The sequence below is a fragment of the Dermochelys coriacea genome, chromosome 8, assembly GCF_009764565.3.
Source record: "Dermochelys coriacea isolate rDerCor1 chromosome 8, rDerCor1.pri.v4, whole genome shotgun sequence".
Lineage (NCBI taxonomy): Eukaryota > Metazoa > Chordata > Testudines > Dermochelyidae > Dermochelys > Dermochelys coriacea.
Genome location: NC_050075.1, coordinates 5,063,591 through 5,080,786, shown reverse-complemented (window position 1 = coordinate 5,080,786; position 17,196 = coordinate 5,063,591). Strand labels below are relative to the sequence as shown.

Genomic DNA, 17,196 nt, shown 5'->3' with positions numbered 1-17,196 from the left:
CAGAATGAGAAGCTGATCAAGTTGCTCTCCTCATTGATATTTATTCTTTTAAGGTGCGCTTTGAAGGATTAACCGGCAATGTTCAGTTTAACGAGAAAGGACGTCGGACCAACTACACCCTCCATGTGATCGAAGTGAAACACGATGGGATCAGGAAGGTAAAGCAAAAGATCGGTCCTGTTCCTGTTTAACAGCTGTGGGCAAGGTTCTGACGCAGGATGGGCTTGTGTCTTGGAGGCCATTTTTCCTCATGAGTCTTAAGAGGGAGAATTCACGAGTAGAGTAGCTATGCGTGGTAACTCCATCGCTCAATGTGAGTGGGAAAAAAACCATGAGAAACCATGTTGTATTACTTACATACAAAATACGGAGGAGGTTTTTAACAATGCTCAGCGTTGGTCTAACACCTCTCCCATTGAAGTCAGTGAGAGTTTTATACCACTAACGTCATTGGGAGGGCAGTGTGGAGTGTTTTTGGAAATCCCACACAATCTCCAGAATTTTCAGTAGGGTTCACAATCAGGGCCAGATTTTCAGAGGGGTTCAGCTTCCATTTAAGCACCAAAATAAGTAGCCATATTTTCAAAAGAGCTCAGCATGTCGTGTGTTCACTCAGGCTGTATGTGTTTTTCTCCCACTTCCATATAGAAAACTTTCAAACAGAGAGAATTTTTTCCCTTCTGTCCTTTGGAATTTAACTTGCTTGAGATGACAGGTTTGGGAAATGAAAAATGCTGGAACTATTCAGGGAACAGAATCAATACTATTAAACCTTAAATAATGTGGGATTTATGTCAGCAACTGAAAAACAATACATGTATGTTTAATTAGGAGGAAAATAGCATACGGTTCATAGATTCCCAAGGCAGAAGGGACAACTTTGATCATCAAATTTGACCTCATCATCTAGATCTGACAGCTGCACATACATTTCATTTCTACAGAAGCAATATCATACCATATCGTATTGACCCTGCTGGTTTCAGATGTGAAGTCGGAGCCCATCAAAAAAGGGCCAGTGGAACTTCACTTTCTGACATGTTTTATTCCTTTTGGGAAGTATTTCCTACTGTTTTTGTATTCTGGTAACAATTGGTTCACTCTAAGCCCCTGGAGGCCTGCATGGGGAAAACCCTCTTTACTAGTCAAAGAGATTTTTTTCCTTCACTGTGGCCATATGACTTGAATTATTAGATATGAATTTTGTGTCTGTACAGTGGGGTCCTGAGCCATGGTTGGGACTCCTAGGCACTACCACAATACAAATAAATAAATAACCAGCATATGAGTATAAGATACAGAGGACTTGATCCTGCCCCATATAGTCACTGAGAGTTTTGCTGTTACTTTCAATGTGAGGTCAAGATAGGCCCCAGAGAAGTTCTAGATACGGTTTTATACTGTATATTTACTGCAAACAATCAAACCCTCCCTTGCAACTCCCCCACCCTTTACTTCCAACACATGTGCTGTATGTGGGATCAATCGGGTGAGAAATGCCAAGTAAATATGTCTTTTCTCCACTTGTGCTGCCCTAGAGCAGCATGTAGAAGCTTTTTCCTCACACACTTTTCATTTTTCTCTGCAGTAAAGAGAGGAGAAGACTCTCTAGGTTGTATGTCTTGCATTGCCGGGATCTCTAATCTTCCCTCCACAGGTCTTGTCTTGAATTAATACTCTTTCCCATATCCTGTGGTAAAAAATCCCTTTCACATCAGCAGAGCTTATGCAACTTCATCCGAACATGATATGATGGAAAACCTCTTAAAAAATCAAGCCTTCAAATAAAGCCACCTCAAGAATGATCTTCCTATTGATACTCTCCAGCTCTCTGCTTTGCCAGTGAACAGTGATAGCGTGGCCTGTATCCCTGATTATTAATAAAAACAGAGTAACACCAAGAATTCTGCCCTTACAGCTTCTTAGTTGCAAGTGCAACTCCAAACTTTTTGCAATGGGGCAGCTCTTTTTGTCTCTTTCTAACAAGTATCCTGCTTTTTTTTCCCCATCTTTCCTGGTTCTGCAAGACATCCTAGAATTTAATTTTACACTTGTCCAAGTGTTGAGGTGTGACACAAGACCTGTATCAGCCTCAAGAGGCCATCATACATTAAAAGTGGTCACCATTAAAAACTTAAAGGAGTACTTGTGGCACCTTAGAGACTAACAAATTTATTTGAGCATAAGCTTTCGTGAGCTACAGCTCACTTCATTGGATGCTGTAGCTCACGAAAGCTTATGCACAAATAAATTTGTTAGTCTCTAAGGTGCCACAAGTACTCCTTTTCTTTTTGTGAATACAGACTAACACAGCTGCTACTCTGAAACCTGTCATTAAAAACTTATTTACCAGCAGTCAGCATACAGTGATGTGAGATTCTTTTATTATTGATTCCCCTAAGTATTGGAGGAAATTGTGGTACTTCCATTATTATCGTGTGATTATTGCTGTCATATTTACATACACATAGTTAGCCCTGTACATTATGCACAGTACGTGTCATGATTTTTCTGGGGTTTTCAAGGACAGGATGGGGGAAAAGGTCAGGACAACGTGAGCAGTAGAGATCTGGTTGGTGATGAACACCCTGAGACAGCTAAAGCTGGCAGGTCAATCCTATTGGTATATTGTTCTCCTCTTGGCTTGTCCTAGGAACAGGATCGGAGGACAGCAGGGTTTCATGGTCTTTCTGTCATTAACAGATTGGTTACTGGAACGAAGATGATAAGTTTGTTCCCACAGCCACAGATTCCCAAGGTGACAATGAATCCGTGACTCTACAGAATCGGACTTACATAGTTACAACTATTCTAGTAAGTTCTCTTGTGTGTCTAATCCACAGGTCTCCCTCACTCCTTTCTCTTCCACTCACACTTCCTATTGTGCTGTGTATCCCTTTCCTTTCAGACTCCTTTTCCTGTAATACATGTTGCATATAATCACAGCAGCACTTAATGCTTCCAGTAGTGGCCCATAAAAACTTGCCGTTGCCTTATAATTAAATAAATACTTAAGATGTCTCCCCTCTTAACACAGAGAAGAACTACAAAGAAGTATGGCAGGCAGTGAGCAGGGACATCAACATAGGGAAAGTAGGTACATTGTAGCAATGTTTTATATTGTGCACCCACAGAGCAGGTGCTGTAATTTTAGGAAGGAGACGCTGTATTCCTCATAAATAACAAAGAGGTTGAATCCCTGCTTTAAGAGCAAAAGTCAACTCAGCCATTATTATAGAGCAGCAATAGGCGCCTCCATAACATTTGACATAATGCGCCACTGTACATGCCTATCACACAGAGATTGACGGATGACAGCTTGCTCAGTTGTTTGTGAAATGCTAAGGCATCCTCAGGTAGAAGGCATTATTTCCCTTTTGGAATCTCTGCCAGAGATTATTGAAGATTCCTATCCATTTTCCTTGTTGGTTAGGTCCATCCCAGCTAGGGTTGCTACCAAATTCTTCACAATAGAAATCTCAAACAGGCAACTTACCAGCCCAAACTTTTCTTGAACAGGCTGTGCTGAACCACTTTGTAAATTATTACAGCACTAGCAATTTGAAAGTGCATTGAGAATCGTATCTAGCATCCCTGCCTGAGAGCATGACACAAGTTGAACATCTCTGGGGGCAAAAAGGGAAGCATGACTCACTAACTTGTCCTCTCTCTCTGCCAGGAAGATCCATATGTGATGCTCAAGAAGAATGCCAACCAGTTTGAAGGCAACGAGAGGTATGAAGGCTACTGCGTGGAACTTGCTGCTGAGATTGCTAAGCATGTTGGCTACCAATACAGGTTGGAGATAGTGAGCGATGGGAAGTATGGAGCCCGGGACCCTGACAATAAAGCATGGAATGGCATGGTGGGAGAGCTGGTTTATGGAGTAAGTTTCCAACCTTCTCCATTGATTCATAATTACAGGAATTAATTATGAGTGAACCTCAAAAAGTGTAGCTACCAGGCCCAAAGGCAAACTGATTGATTAGGCAAACTGTCAAATTCTGCAAGATTTGGTTGGGAAAGATTTCTAATACTCCCGGGTTCCAGGTGAGCTGAGAACAGCTACACTTAGGACAAAAACAGGAGAGGGAAGAGGTTTGAGTCTCAATCATCTCAGGTATCTCCTGCCTTCAGCCAAAGTCCTTTCAAGAACTAGATAGATAATGGGCCTTAATACAGCACCTTAATAAGACATCCAAATTTTGAATTTGTGCATCAGCACCTTTGTACCCCCCTAGTACACTTAAGCACTGAATTGTGTACCCAAATGCAGGAGCTGGTGGTCCTATTAAAGTACCCTTTCTGTCTGTCTATCTCTATTTATTGAGTTCCCTTTCATGTTTTGAATGTTTCCATCACTTTGTGTTGCTTGGATTTTTAATGCTACCCCAGCTACATCTCTATTATTTCATGTTCATTTTGATGGAACAATAGGACCTTTCATCATGTCACCATGGCCTTGTTGCTGTTAGATGTCTATTAGTGCAGTCAGTTTCCATGGAATTAGAGTATCATTCTTAAGGTCTAGCCCACAGCAACCAGTGTGACCTTTCTCATCCTACAAGATACATTTTAATAAACTAGCATCTGAAGCATAATATAAACAACCATTTTCCAGGAGGTAAGCATACAATTATGCAGAGAGTTTCTCCCACTGCAGAGTAGCAATTTAAAGTAGTCCTCAGAGGTAAATAACCCAGCCGTCCTACCCCAAAACCAACACCCAGAGCACACCCATTTTGTCAACTTTTCTCTGATAGAGCTGTGAAGGAGTAGCACCTAGAAATGGTTGGGTTTGAAATCTCAGCCTTCTGACTAGTCAGACTCTTAACACCAAAATGGGCTCACTCTTAGAATCTCCTTCTTGCTATTAATATTTCTATCCTTATCGTGTATCGTGTCACATACTTATATCTGGTTGCTGGATGGCTTGATCACTATTCACTACAGCTGGTTGGGAATTTTCCATTGGAATGATTTTCTGCCATGGAAAATGCAGTTTCTGCAAAAGCAACATTTTCCATGGGACAGTCTCAATTTCACCTTTGGGAAAATCAAAATGAAAGTCAATAGAAGTTAGGCACTTTTGTACATCTCACTAGGTGCATCTTTAGGCACCTAAATACCTTTCTAAATCTGGCCCTATGTGAATTAGGAGCCTTCATCCCATTTTCAAAAGTGGCTTTGGCTTTTTTGAAAATATTTCCCTTCATCTATGAGTCATGAAATAGAAAAGCATCTCCTGCTGAAAATAAACATCCTGGCATCACTCCCTCAGTACACTTTCTTCCTATCTCTTCTGCTGTATGTGTGATAAGACCCTGTTACTTTGTCATTTCTTAATTGTGCAACATGATATTGAAATGAGATGTCACTAACCTTGGATTGTGACATCAATGGATGAATCAGACTAGAGGACCTGACTGGCTCGGAAAGGAAAGATGTCTGATTTTTAAACCTACTTGCAATCAGTAATAATAGGAAAGGAAATAACATGATGGTGTAATGGAGTTTTTGTTCAGCTTTTCTCTAGTAGTTGGTTTCTCCTGATTAAATCTTCCTATGAAATCAGTGGATTGGGAGTGTTCAGTAGAAGGAAGGCAAAAGAGAGGGCTGGTGATGGAGTGTGTTGGTGCATGTAATCTACAATCTGTGTATCTGGTGTCTCTCTCTCCTTTCAGAGAGCTGATGTGGCTGTTGCACCATTAACCATCACCCTCGTCCGAGAAGAAGTCATAGACTTTTCCAAGCCGTTTATGAGCCTGGGCATATCCATCATGATAAAAAAACCTCAAAAATCCAAGCCAGGGGTCTTTTCCTTTCTGGATCCCTTGGCTTATGAGATTTGGATGTGCATTGTTTTTGCCTACATTGGAGTAAGCGTTGTCCTCTTCCTGGTCAGCCGTTTCAGCCCGTATGAATGGCATTCTGAAGAGTTCGAGGAAGGGCGCGACCAGCCGCCTAGTGACCAGACTAATGAATTTGGGATATTTAACAGTCTTTGGTTCTCCCTGGGAGCCTTTATGCAGCAAGGATGCGATATTTCACCAAGGTTAGTTACCTTTCACACACAAATACTCTTCTAATTCATGCATTTTTAGTCCTTTTGGATACCATGGAGCTATATATCTCTCTTCAACCCTCTTTCTGTTTTTTTCATTCAGTTTAATTTCTGAACTACACATATATTTAGAAATGTGCCAAAATAGGGATCATTTACCCAACATCATAAACACTGGAGTGTAGATAAAATACTGCTTTTAAGACATGCCACCCTAGTTTTAGGTTTGGCTTTGAAAAACAAAATTCCCAACAACAAGGTTCTGCAAAACCACCTGCCCCACCTAGACAGTTTTGCTTATCTCAGTGTCACTTCTCTTTGAACAAAAGAGTCCTCTGGGCTTTGCAGGGAAGCTTTGAAAACCAGTAAAAACAATGGAAGAATGTTTTATTTATTGATGATTTGATGTTCCCAACGAATGCTTATGCACATCTTGCCAAAGACTGTAAAATACATTGAATTGCAGTAGATGTCGTTGGGCCCTTGGAGAGGGACTGCATTTTCACTACATGCTCCCATTTTATAGTCAATGGTCCAAGTGTATATATGGAAATGAGGAGTTGCAAAGCACTAAAGGGCTAACTGCTTCCTTAAGTGGCTTCCGTGGAAGCCATTTTGTCTCTGCATAAATTAAAAGCTCTGCATCTAAATAAAAGGCTGGTGTGATATGACAAGTTGGCTGAAAAGCTGGGAAAAATACCAGAAAAAAATTGTGACACGGGGAAACCATGTAGCAAAAGCTTTCATGAAAAAAAAGATGTTGTGCAAACTAGTCACAGAATTGGAAGATTCAGTCATCATCTTTGCAAATTTTGCATTTATTTTTTGTCAGTAAGTTTCCTCTGACCATCCAAAAAGCCCTTTATGGAAGTAACATGCCTGCAATTGCATTGGTGACCAGTGATTTTTGGTATTTATTTATATTTCCTTTTTTACCAATAGGATTAATAATAAAAACTCTCTCCAGTCTGGCATTTCACGCAAAAAATACTTTGCACTTGGGTCTAACAAGTATTTGCTTACAAAAATTGTACATCAAGTAAACGTTTCTCTAGTGAGGAGTCTTTGATCCATTGGTACGTGTACACTCCTCACACAATGAAGAGAAAACTGGATATTAGAGTTGGTCAGATATTTTTTAACAAAGGTTTTGGAGGGTTTTTTGGCAGAAAAATGCCAATTCATAAAACTGAAACTTCACAGGAAAGGGTTGATTCTATTTTGATGAATTTCCCTACTCGAAAAAATGTTGAAACTAAAATTATGAAATTGTCAAAATCCCAGTCAAGGCAAAAACCCAAAAAGGTTGAAAAAAATTACAGACATAATGAAAACTAAATGTTTTAAAATGATCAGAATGTTTTTGTTTCAACTGACCCAATTTAAATTAGTCAGTTTGTGAAAATGTTGGTGATTTTGACTTTTTGTCCCGATTGGGAATGGGAAGAATTTTGGAAATCTTTTTTTATTCATGGACGGGATCTATTTGGGAAACTATTTCCTGCCCAGTTCTGCTGGAGATGAATCAAAGGCATGAGCTTAGATCTGGATTTGGATAGATGCAGTGTCAGGGTTGAGTGGGCTGGGAGCAGTGCTTTAAATCTAGGGGGTTGGCATGGCTGTTATAGAGATAGAAACAAGCCATAGAATAAGATCCTTCCCAAGCCTAATATTGACTCTTAGAGTTGCAGAAAAATTATAGACTGGCTTTTTCGCTTTCTTTATTTATTTTCCCTAGTGACTTCAAGATCAAATCTACTGTAGTAACAAATCCAGGCAAGACTTTTTCCAACTGTTTTTTTTCCCTGTCTTGTTTTTCTTTTATTCAAAGCCTCAGATAACATTCATTCTGTGTGGGGTATTGTGGGCTTACAGTCCTGTAAATGGAAGTTAATTTTACACATGCTGAGCGGACAGTGAGAGTCTGGGGGATAAAACAAGAAATGATTCCATCAGCAAGTAGCAATAACACTAAACAACAGCAAAAGCTCTTGTATGATGAAAATTAAAGTGCCTGTATGCCTGGGTTCTTGACTGTTTGTTGCCTGTTTGGCAAAATATTAATGAAATGCCTGATAGCAGAGGAAAAAAGCTTCAAAGGCACTGTGGTAGATGTAACATTTATAGTATTAATATGTTTTAAAGGTCATCACTGATCATTATCAGGCATCTACCAGAAGTGTTCAGAAAGTTTTTCACTGTGAACACCTGTGGAGAGGAGATTAACCTTTAACACGTCTCTTAACTTGGCTGCATGCATTAGGATTAGATAATTATTGTTCTGGTTGTTCTTATTGTTATTACTGGTCAGGAATTTTTGTCACTCCGGAAGTTTCAACATTTTGAAATTAGTTTCCATTCAGAATTGAAACAGCAAGTTGGAATATTGAAAATTGTTTGCAGAGTGAAAAATTCAGAAACTTGTCTGATTAAAAAATGCCAAAATGAAAAATATCAACATTTTGGAGCGAATTAAAATGACTCAACATTTTGAAATGGCATTTTTTGTTTTGAACGGCCATTTCAAAATGTAAAATGTTGTTTCATTTTTAAATGTTGACTCTAAATGAATGTTTCTGTTTCAATTCTCCTGATAGTGAAATTGAAAAAAGTCACTGAAATTGAAATTTTCCCACAGAACGTTTTGATTTTAAGACAACTGCATTTTCTGACAGGAATATTTTAACACAAAAAAATGGTGACCAGTTATTTTTAATAATATAAAATGTGCTTGCTTGGATCTGTGTCTAGTTGCTTGTGGGGTATTTTTATCTTTCACATCTTTGTTGGCTACCCTAATAACAGTAGCTTGTCCTTCAGTAGAGACCACCACAGGCAAAACTCTGTGTATACCCATCCTGTCATGTGGCAGGACAAGCTATATAAGCAGTGCAGCCATATCCCACTATTTTAAGGGGCCGTGTCATGTTTGGCATCCAACAACCAAAATAAATGAGCATCCCCGAATCATCTGTGAACCCAAGCATCCTGTTCACATCTTGATGTCAACGAGCTACCTGAACGAGGGTTTCCATTTGTCAGAGGATGTCTGCTGCTAAGGGTAGGCAGGGGAACTAGGATCAGAGTTAGACAGTCTGGTGGTGCAGGGATGTCATTCTATTGAGGATTCTGTGGAGTGTCCCTGTGTGTGGTGGGGATGGAGCTGAGGTCCTGTTGAGATGGGAGAAGTGCTCTGGCATGACGATCGGCAGTATGACTGTTCAGAGGCCTGGGGGGATGAAAATACTTTCTTCTGGGTGGGCAGATATTCTGGGGTATGCATCCCTGGGGAGGGTTCTGTGGGGAGTTGTTGTGGGGGAAGGAAGGGGGAGATTTCTGTGGGGTATGGCTTGAGTGGAGAGAAGGGGAGGGGAAATTTCTGCGAAATGTCGGACAACAGAGCAATGGTTCCTCTGTATTTCTCACTGTGGGGACATGGGCTCTTGGGGTGCATCACTACATATGGAGGGAGACGTATATCTGTCATGATGGAGGGTTGGTTTGCTGTAGTGTATGACCCCGAAATGGGCATTCTGAAAAGCATCATTGGATCTGTGTGCATGGGGAGGGGATCCTATGGCGTGTCACTGAGAATGGGGTAATCCTAGAGTTTGGGGTGAGGGGACTTTGTGTGGAGTGCCCCTGTGCAGATGTAGGGGGGTTGTGAAAGGTTAGTGTGTGGGATGGGGTAAAGGGGCACCAGCAGCCCCTGGGCTGGCTGGATATCAGACCCTGCCACCTGACAGGGATATTTACTTTTTGTAATCCTGACAGACAGTAGGTGACTGGGGTCTGGAAATAGCAAGCACTCACATAGCAGCAGTCCTGGACCTTGTATGCTTCCTGTATGAGATCAGAGGAAAACCAAATATTTGCAAGAAAGTCGATAAATGAAGGCAACTGTCTTTATAGAAATACCCCAGAATAAGGAGAAGTTACAGAGATTCAGGGACATGTTATCATATTAAACCAATGCATCTCTAACAAGTCCCACACCATTGCTGCTTAAGAAGGTGTGTCACTGGCAAGAAGAATGCTTTTTGGGAATTAAAAAGAGCATAGATGCTGCAATATTTTGATGTTAGCAGTGCAGAGCCTAAACGCTCAGTAGATGCCTATCTATATAGTTTGGTAGTTGTCCCTCTGCAAAATGATTGCCCGGTAGTCTCAGTGCAGGAATTACTGAGTGAAATTATATGCTCTGGGTTAAGCAGGAGGAAAAAGTAGATGATCGTATTTGTCCTAGCTGTCCTTAGAATCTATGCTTCCAAAGTACTGATTGAAACACATCAGAACTATGCTCAAATTGAAACCGAAAAAGAAATTGGATTGGGTAGTGAGTGGTTTCATGAATACACTTATGGGCAGAAATCACTCAAGGCTGAAACAGACCATTAAACCATTGGTCTATTCATAGTACTGCCTAGACTTCAGAAAATGATCATGAAATTGCAAAAGTACTCGTTAAATGTGAAATACAGGCCCGTAAAGAGCTCCTCGTTGCAGACATCCTTTCAAGAGAGCTACTAAATATTCTGCAAGGATTTGCAGGATGAGGAGTGTAAAGTAAATATGACTCAAGTACTACCTATTTCCAAAACACAATTTGATGCACACAGACTAGACACTCAGAATCGCCCAAACTTACAACAGTTTGAGAGCTAGGCCTTGTCTACTCATGAAAATTTTGCTGCTTTCACAATACCAATACAGTTAAAATGGTACAATCCCCTCTTGTGTGAACATAGCTGTAGCCATATAAAAATGTATTATATCAGTATGGTTTATTCCTAGCATCTGAAGGTCTGTTATAACTGTGTCCATGCTATAGGTGGCACCAATTTAACTATTTTGGTAGAAAATCACCTCCTAAGTGACATAGTTATACTGGTACAAAGATTGTGTACAGCAGGCCTAATTCGAGAGGGATAGACAAATGAAAAGCCCAGGTACCTTTAAGCATAAGAACATATTGTGACAACAGAGGTGAAGTTTCTGCATGTGAGGGATGGGAAAGGATTCAGGCTCATGTTTCACTTTGGTCCCTCAGTTGCCCTCATTGCCTATTGCAAGTTCTCCCTTCCTTGGGGTGGGAAACACAAACCCTAGTATCTAACTAGGCCCCTGTGGGTCGGGAGCCTCATTGACTCTCTCTTCATCCATGGGTGACCAGCTGGAATTTCTGAGACACCTCACAGCTTTCTTAGAAGTGAAAAAGAGTAAAAACGTAGAGTTAACAGATTGTTTACAAGCAAAACAAATTTAAACGTACATGTCTTATGGCTAGGATCAAGCATTTGCTATATGCCTACCAGCCAGTCCACCTATCTTCTATTACCTCAGAGAGAGCATATTTCTCTCTTTGTTATCTCTTGAGCTACATCCTCACTGCTAAAAGAGATGTGCTCTTCTAGCAAGATAACTAATGCCTGTGATCTTGCTATAGAAAACCCACCTTTTGATGGCGCAAGTTTGTCATGCAGGGCTCATTGTACCTGCCTGTCTGTCTTTGTTTAATGTCCTCTTCCTCCTTGATCTCAGGATCCATTACCATATTCAGCGGGTCTCTGCCTTCCCCTTCCTCTCAGGCCACATCAGGTGTGAGCCCACCATGCGTATTCTTTTGTCTCAAACTGGTTTTTCCTGACAGCCAGGACTTCTAGCTGGGCAGACTACATGAATGGCAGCTCCAGTTGTTAGGGTGATTAGATTCACTAAACCCTCATGGATTGTAAGCACTGCCCTGATTACCGTATCTCTGGGGATGAGGGTTGAAACTGTCTGGGAGATAGGGTTCTTCTGAACCCCTCCCGTGCCATACAATCTTAGAAGTCGAGTGCAGAAATCATATTTTAGATACAGATCAAAATATACTATTAATGGGATGGCGCGTCATAGTACAAACACAGCATAAGCTTGCTAAACATAATCTGAGAAATGTGAGAACAGCACCGGAGATGTCCTGGTCTGGTGGTCATGAAGGCTGCCTCTGCAGATATAGTGTGCGTATGAAATCTGCACTGAATTCAGGGAACAGAATGTAAAAGAACCAATCCTGTGTGTCAAGCTCTTTTCCAGGTGGGGAGGTTCTATAGCAAATGGGGGATTTCTGGATTGTCATTTTGTATGTGTGAACAGGAATAGTGTCTGTGATGTATAACCGTGCAGGGACAAAGTGATTTTAAAGGGTGTCTACACTGCAGCTGGGAGGTATCATTCCTACTGCAGGTAGATAGACTCGCGTTATGTCTGCTCAAGCTCGTGTGGATATTACTGCATGGGCAGTGGCTCCAGGTAATTGTCCAAGCCCACCCGACTCCCTGGGTCTGAGCTCAGGCAGCTGGCCTGACCAGCCACCTGTGCCGTGCTAGCTGGAGCTGAGCTAGCGCAAGTCTGTGTGCACGCACCGGGAATCACATCTCCCAGCTGCACTGTACACAGACCCAGAGGGTCACTGTGTAGGGAATGGGGGAATTCTGCAGAGTATGTTGTCATGCTCTGCAGTACTCGGTTTCAGTGGAGTGTCGCTGTCTGCAATGTTGTTGTAGCTGGGTTGGTCCCAGGATACGAGGGAGACAAGGTAGGTGAGGTCACATCTTTGACTGGACCAACTTCTGCTGGTGGAAGGGAGAATTTTTCGAGCTCCACAGTGGAGTTCCATGTCGCTCAAAAGTTTGTACCTTCCATCAGCTGAACTTGGTCCAATACAAGATACTACCTCACCTGCCTTGTTTTTCTTATATTCCATTTCAGCCACTCTTCCAGGCATTACTTCACACTCCCTCCAGCAGCATGCCTGTGGAAGAGACCATTATATATTTATCATGTAATTCATTGTGAAGATTTTTCCTCCTACTCTTTTTGTTGTTTATTTAGATTTTATTTTAAATGAATTGAAAAATCGCTGGAGACTTCCACAGTAGAAAAATATGTCAGGAATTTTTTTTTAATGTCATCATCTTGAAATTTCATCAGCACGTTTCAATTGTTGAAAAAAATTGACCACTCTATAGCTGGTCAAAAAATATTCAAAACAAATCGTTGGAGGGAGTGTTGTGGGGAGAGAGCAAAAATCAAATTTTAAATTAAGCTTTTTCTCAAAAATTCAAAATTTGGGACGCTTAGACCAGCTCTATTGAGCCGTTACATGAGAATTGATTAGTTCCGAAAATGAGGACCAGTGCTGAACTCCGAGCATGAGCCTCTCCCTTTGGGCCCAGTTCACCATTGTCCCAATCACAGGACAATGAACAGCCCCAGGGCTGAAAGGCTCTCGACAGCTCTACCAGATCCCCTCCAAGAAGCATTCCATGGTGACTGAGGGGTATGTTCAGGGTGAGAGAAGGTGTGACTGGAGTGTTCTCGCAGCCTCTTGATTGAGTGCAATAGGCTAGGTGCAATTTAGAGCAGACATCAGGTCTTCTCTAACTGGCACTGGGGACAAACCAGACCCTAAAAGCCAAATGAGAGAGGAGGTTCAATCTTCCTCCCCTCCGTCCCCACTCTAGTAGAGGATGGATATATTGTGGGGGCTTTTGAAGACGTGGCCATGACTCAGGAGTTTGGGATTGGGCCCAAGCTTTTTTACAGTTTGTTGCAACTCAAGCTGAAGCTGGTCTTAAATATATATATCAGTTGTATTTCAACTTCTCGAAATGTCACCTTCCATTTTAGAAATCCATTTAATGGCATCCTAATTACCTGCACCTGGTAGAGTTAATTACTCTCAGCAAGATGAAAATTTGGGCCGGGGGTGGTGGGAGGTAGCAGTGCTCACAAAGCTCTTGGAGCTGATGGCCACACTTACATTTAAAATGCACTTAGCGAAGGAAGTTAGGTGACTCACCATAGAAACAGCTCAACAAACAGTTTGAGCAACATGAAGTTAAGCAACTGCACTCTGGTTCTTGCGCATATTCCATGGCAACCAAGATGCTGCAATCAGTGAACAATGGGAAACTTCGGAAAATGTTCTTCCCTGCTATCTCATCTTCCATTTGGAGAGGAGATGAGGGGAACAGGAGGTTCATGGGAAAGGAATATTTAAATGATAAAATATAATTGGAAGAATAATAGTGAATTTCAGTTGTATAGAACAAATAATATCCATTGGATTTCCAGGTAGTCTCTTCAATCCAAGGATTTCCAAATGCTTTATAAATATTGAATGCCAGCTTTATCCATCCATTTGTCAGTACCTCACACAAGCACTTGTTATGCCTTCTTCTATGCAAGCACCTTCCTCAACTCATCCACAAGCTCAGTACTCTCTTGGTGTTTGAGTTCCCTTTTCTTGAGATGCCTACAGGAAACTTACTGATTATTTGTAACCTCCGGATTATCTGCGAAACTGTTTCAAAAAGGGAATCAACATACACACACACTTTGCCAGTGTGTTACGTTATGAATATATTTCACAGCCCTTTTTAGTTATTAGGCCACTGGAGGATAATAGTCTACTACTATTACTACCAGAGAGCAGAGCTACTCCTTTAGCTCAAGTGAGAGGAAGTGTCAATGCCGTTTAATATATAGGTTGGTTTGACAGAATGTGATTGTTTACTTTTAAGCATTTTGAATATTTAAATTTCATAGTTGCACAAAATTATGGCGCAGGGTCAGTAGACATTGAAATGTAATGACAGTAGACACTGAAATTCAAAAAGTTATAGCTTTATAAACTGTTAATACAAATCGTCAACATCACATGTCAAAATACACAGCGTAAATATACTTAAATCAACACATCATACCTGTTTTAGTAATTTGCTAGTCCACCTGCAACAAGCCTAATTCAAAAGTCTAGATCACTGGATTTTGACTCTAATAAGTCTCAAGTAGCATTTTTCTTACTTTGCCTATCTATAAATTTGGATTATTATTGATGGAAATATTTTTTCACCGGTTTGTGCATGTACAGTGAAATCGACATAACTGCCATTTAACAATCAAAATCAAAACCTTCCAAGCCCATATATAAAGGATGCTGCACCGGGAGTCAGGAGAGCTGGCTTTAGTTCCCAGCACTGTCATTCAGTTGCTATGTGGCGCTGGGCAATTCATATCACTGATCTGTTACCCCTCCCACCCTTTATCTGTCTTGTGTATGTAGACTGTGAGCTCTTTAGGGCAGGAACAGTCTCTTAGCATGTTCTTTGTATTGTGTCTTGCACAGTGGACTCTCCCAATCAAGATGCTACAATAGTAAAAATGTTAACTAATAATACAGAGAAACATAGAGCCCAATTCTGTCCTCTCATACATGAGCAAAATTATCTTTTAAAGCTGATCAAAAAATTTTCATCAAAACATTTTTTCACCATTTTGTGTGTGTGTGTGTGTGTGTGTGTGTGTGTGTGTGTGTGTGTGTGTGTGTGTGTAAAATGTTCTGGGTTTTTGAAAGATAAACTGGAAAGCAAAACAAAAATATACTTGGTAAAATGTTTGGGTTTTGGTTAAAAAATCAAAATAAAAAAATCAGGTTTTGGTTTTCAGAAACTGAACATTTTAACCAAAAACAGTTTTGTTTTGCTTTGTTTGTTTGTTTGTTTGACCAAAAATGGTTTTGAAATCTAAAAGTTTTTTTTCTAGATTATTTGTTTGTGTTTTTTCCCCTGCAAAATTGAAAAATTTTCACGGAAATTTTCAAAAAAAGTGAGGATTTGAGGGTGGGTGGGAGTTGTTTAATTTCCCATGGAAAATACTTGGCATTTTTATTGGAGGGTTTTAACAGAACATCTCTGATGTGGGCAAAGCTTGTGTTAGCCATTTTAAACTGTTTATAATGCTTTATGAGGACTCAAAAATGTGAAGTTGCAGGTTAGATTAGGCATTATTCACCTCAGTGGGAAATCCTTAGAAAATCAAAGATGTCCTTTTTTTATGCTGTAATCTCAATTGTTGGTTTTGAATTAGTAACAGAGACTTTTTTATTTTGATAGCCTATTTTCCCAAACATGTTCCAATCCAGTCAGGGGATGTACATGGTTAGATCTTTCTAATAACTAGCTGGAGGTGTTTTTTCCATAGAACGGGGTTTTGTGGAGTTCAGTGACCTATGACTCCCTGAAGTGGTGTCCTTTGCAGGAGTGGCTTTACACAGAACTTTATGTTGCCACTCCAGAAAATTATTACATCTAAGATGTTTCACAGGCACCGTATAAGGGAGCTTTGTTAAATAACTCCCCAGTGTGCTGCACATCATTGTTATCAGTGATAACATATCATTTGTGCATTCTCTGGATACACAGTTGGCTGAGTATTGAATTCCCTGATTCAAATGGTTCTGGATTCCATACTTAGAGCTAGTATCCACGGCTGCTGATTTATTCCCTCAGTGACGGACAGAAGTTTCTGGCCAATAATAGAGAAAGAAGTTCCTTTAATTTCTGTTTTGGACGAATTATAACCATTTAGTTTTCGTTTTAACCTTCTTCCCAAGTGCTTGATTGGGTGACACTACAAATACCATTCTCCCTTGTCATTACACGTACACAAACGTGTGCATGAAACCAGCGAGTATCGCAACACAGTATCTTTATGTCTCAAAACAGCGTCACAAAGTAATAGGCAGAGACAGCTGATGCTGTCATGGGTGATGCTAAAAAGCTTGGGAGTGAACTTGTTTAAATGGGGACAGTATGCCACTTTGCTTCTTATGGGAGAGTTGAAAGAGCTGATTGACTGAAGAAAGCGACTGATGCAATGCAAAGAGAATTTACCGGTTGATGAGGCTGTTTCTGGAGACAGAAAGGATTGAGATCTGAGGAACGAGCAGGAAGGTGGTTTTCAGGTGCATTTAAAAGAGGTGGGTGAACTGGGCTGGTTGGCCTTTTCCTGAGATATTTTATATTCTTATGTTCAAAGACTTTTCCTCTGTAGTAGCTCAGCAGGTGCCACTCCTGTGGTGTCCATAGAACTGGTGGTGAGTGTGATAATACGCTGTTCTTATTCATGGAGTAGTACTGCACAATCCCCTGGTCTCTTCTTCAGTCTGCCAGACACAAGGTATGCATTCCATCCTGCACCATGGCAGTGGAAATGAGCCCACAGACACATATTATCCAATCTGTTTCACACTTTTGTAACCTAAATAGAGATTTGCAGACACTGAGATAATTTTATGTCTGGGT

General features: G+C 40.7%; 1 protein-coding gene across 5 annotated transcripts in view; it reads left to right on the top strand.

Moving 5' to 3' along the window:
* GRIA1 (glutamate ionotropic receptor AMPA type subunit 1) overlaps positions 1-17,196 on the top strand; it is a 217,983-nt gene that overhangs the window by 157,605 nt on the left and 43,182 nt on the right. For all 5 annotated transcript variants that reach the window (XR_005294422.2, XR_006283121.1, XM_043520205.1 and 2 more), the window contains 4 exons: positions 54-158; positions 2,704-2,814; positions 3,680-3,886; positions 5,685-6,055. Coding sequence is in view for 3 of the 5 variants with exons in the window: in XM_043520205.1 (XP_043376140.1) it covers positions 54-158; positions 2,704-2,814; positions 3,680-3,886; positions 5,685-6,055 (794 nt within the window). In the remaining 2 variants the exon portion in view is untranslated. The remainder of the gene's footprint in view (positions 1-53; positions 159-2,703; positions 2,815-3,679; positions 3,887-5,684; positions 6,056-17,196) is intronic.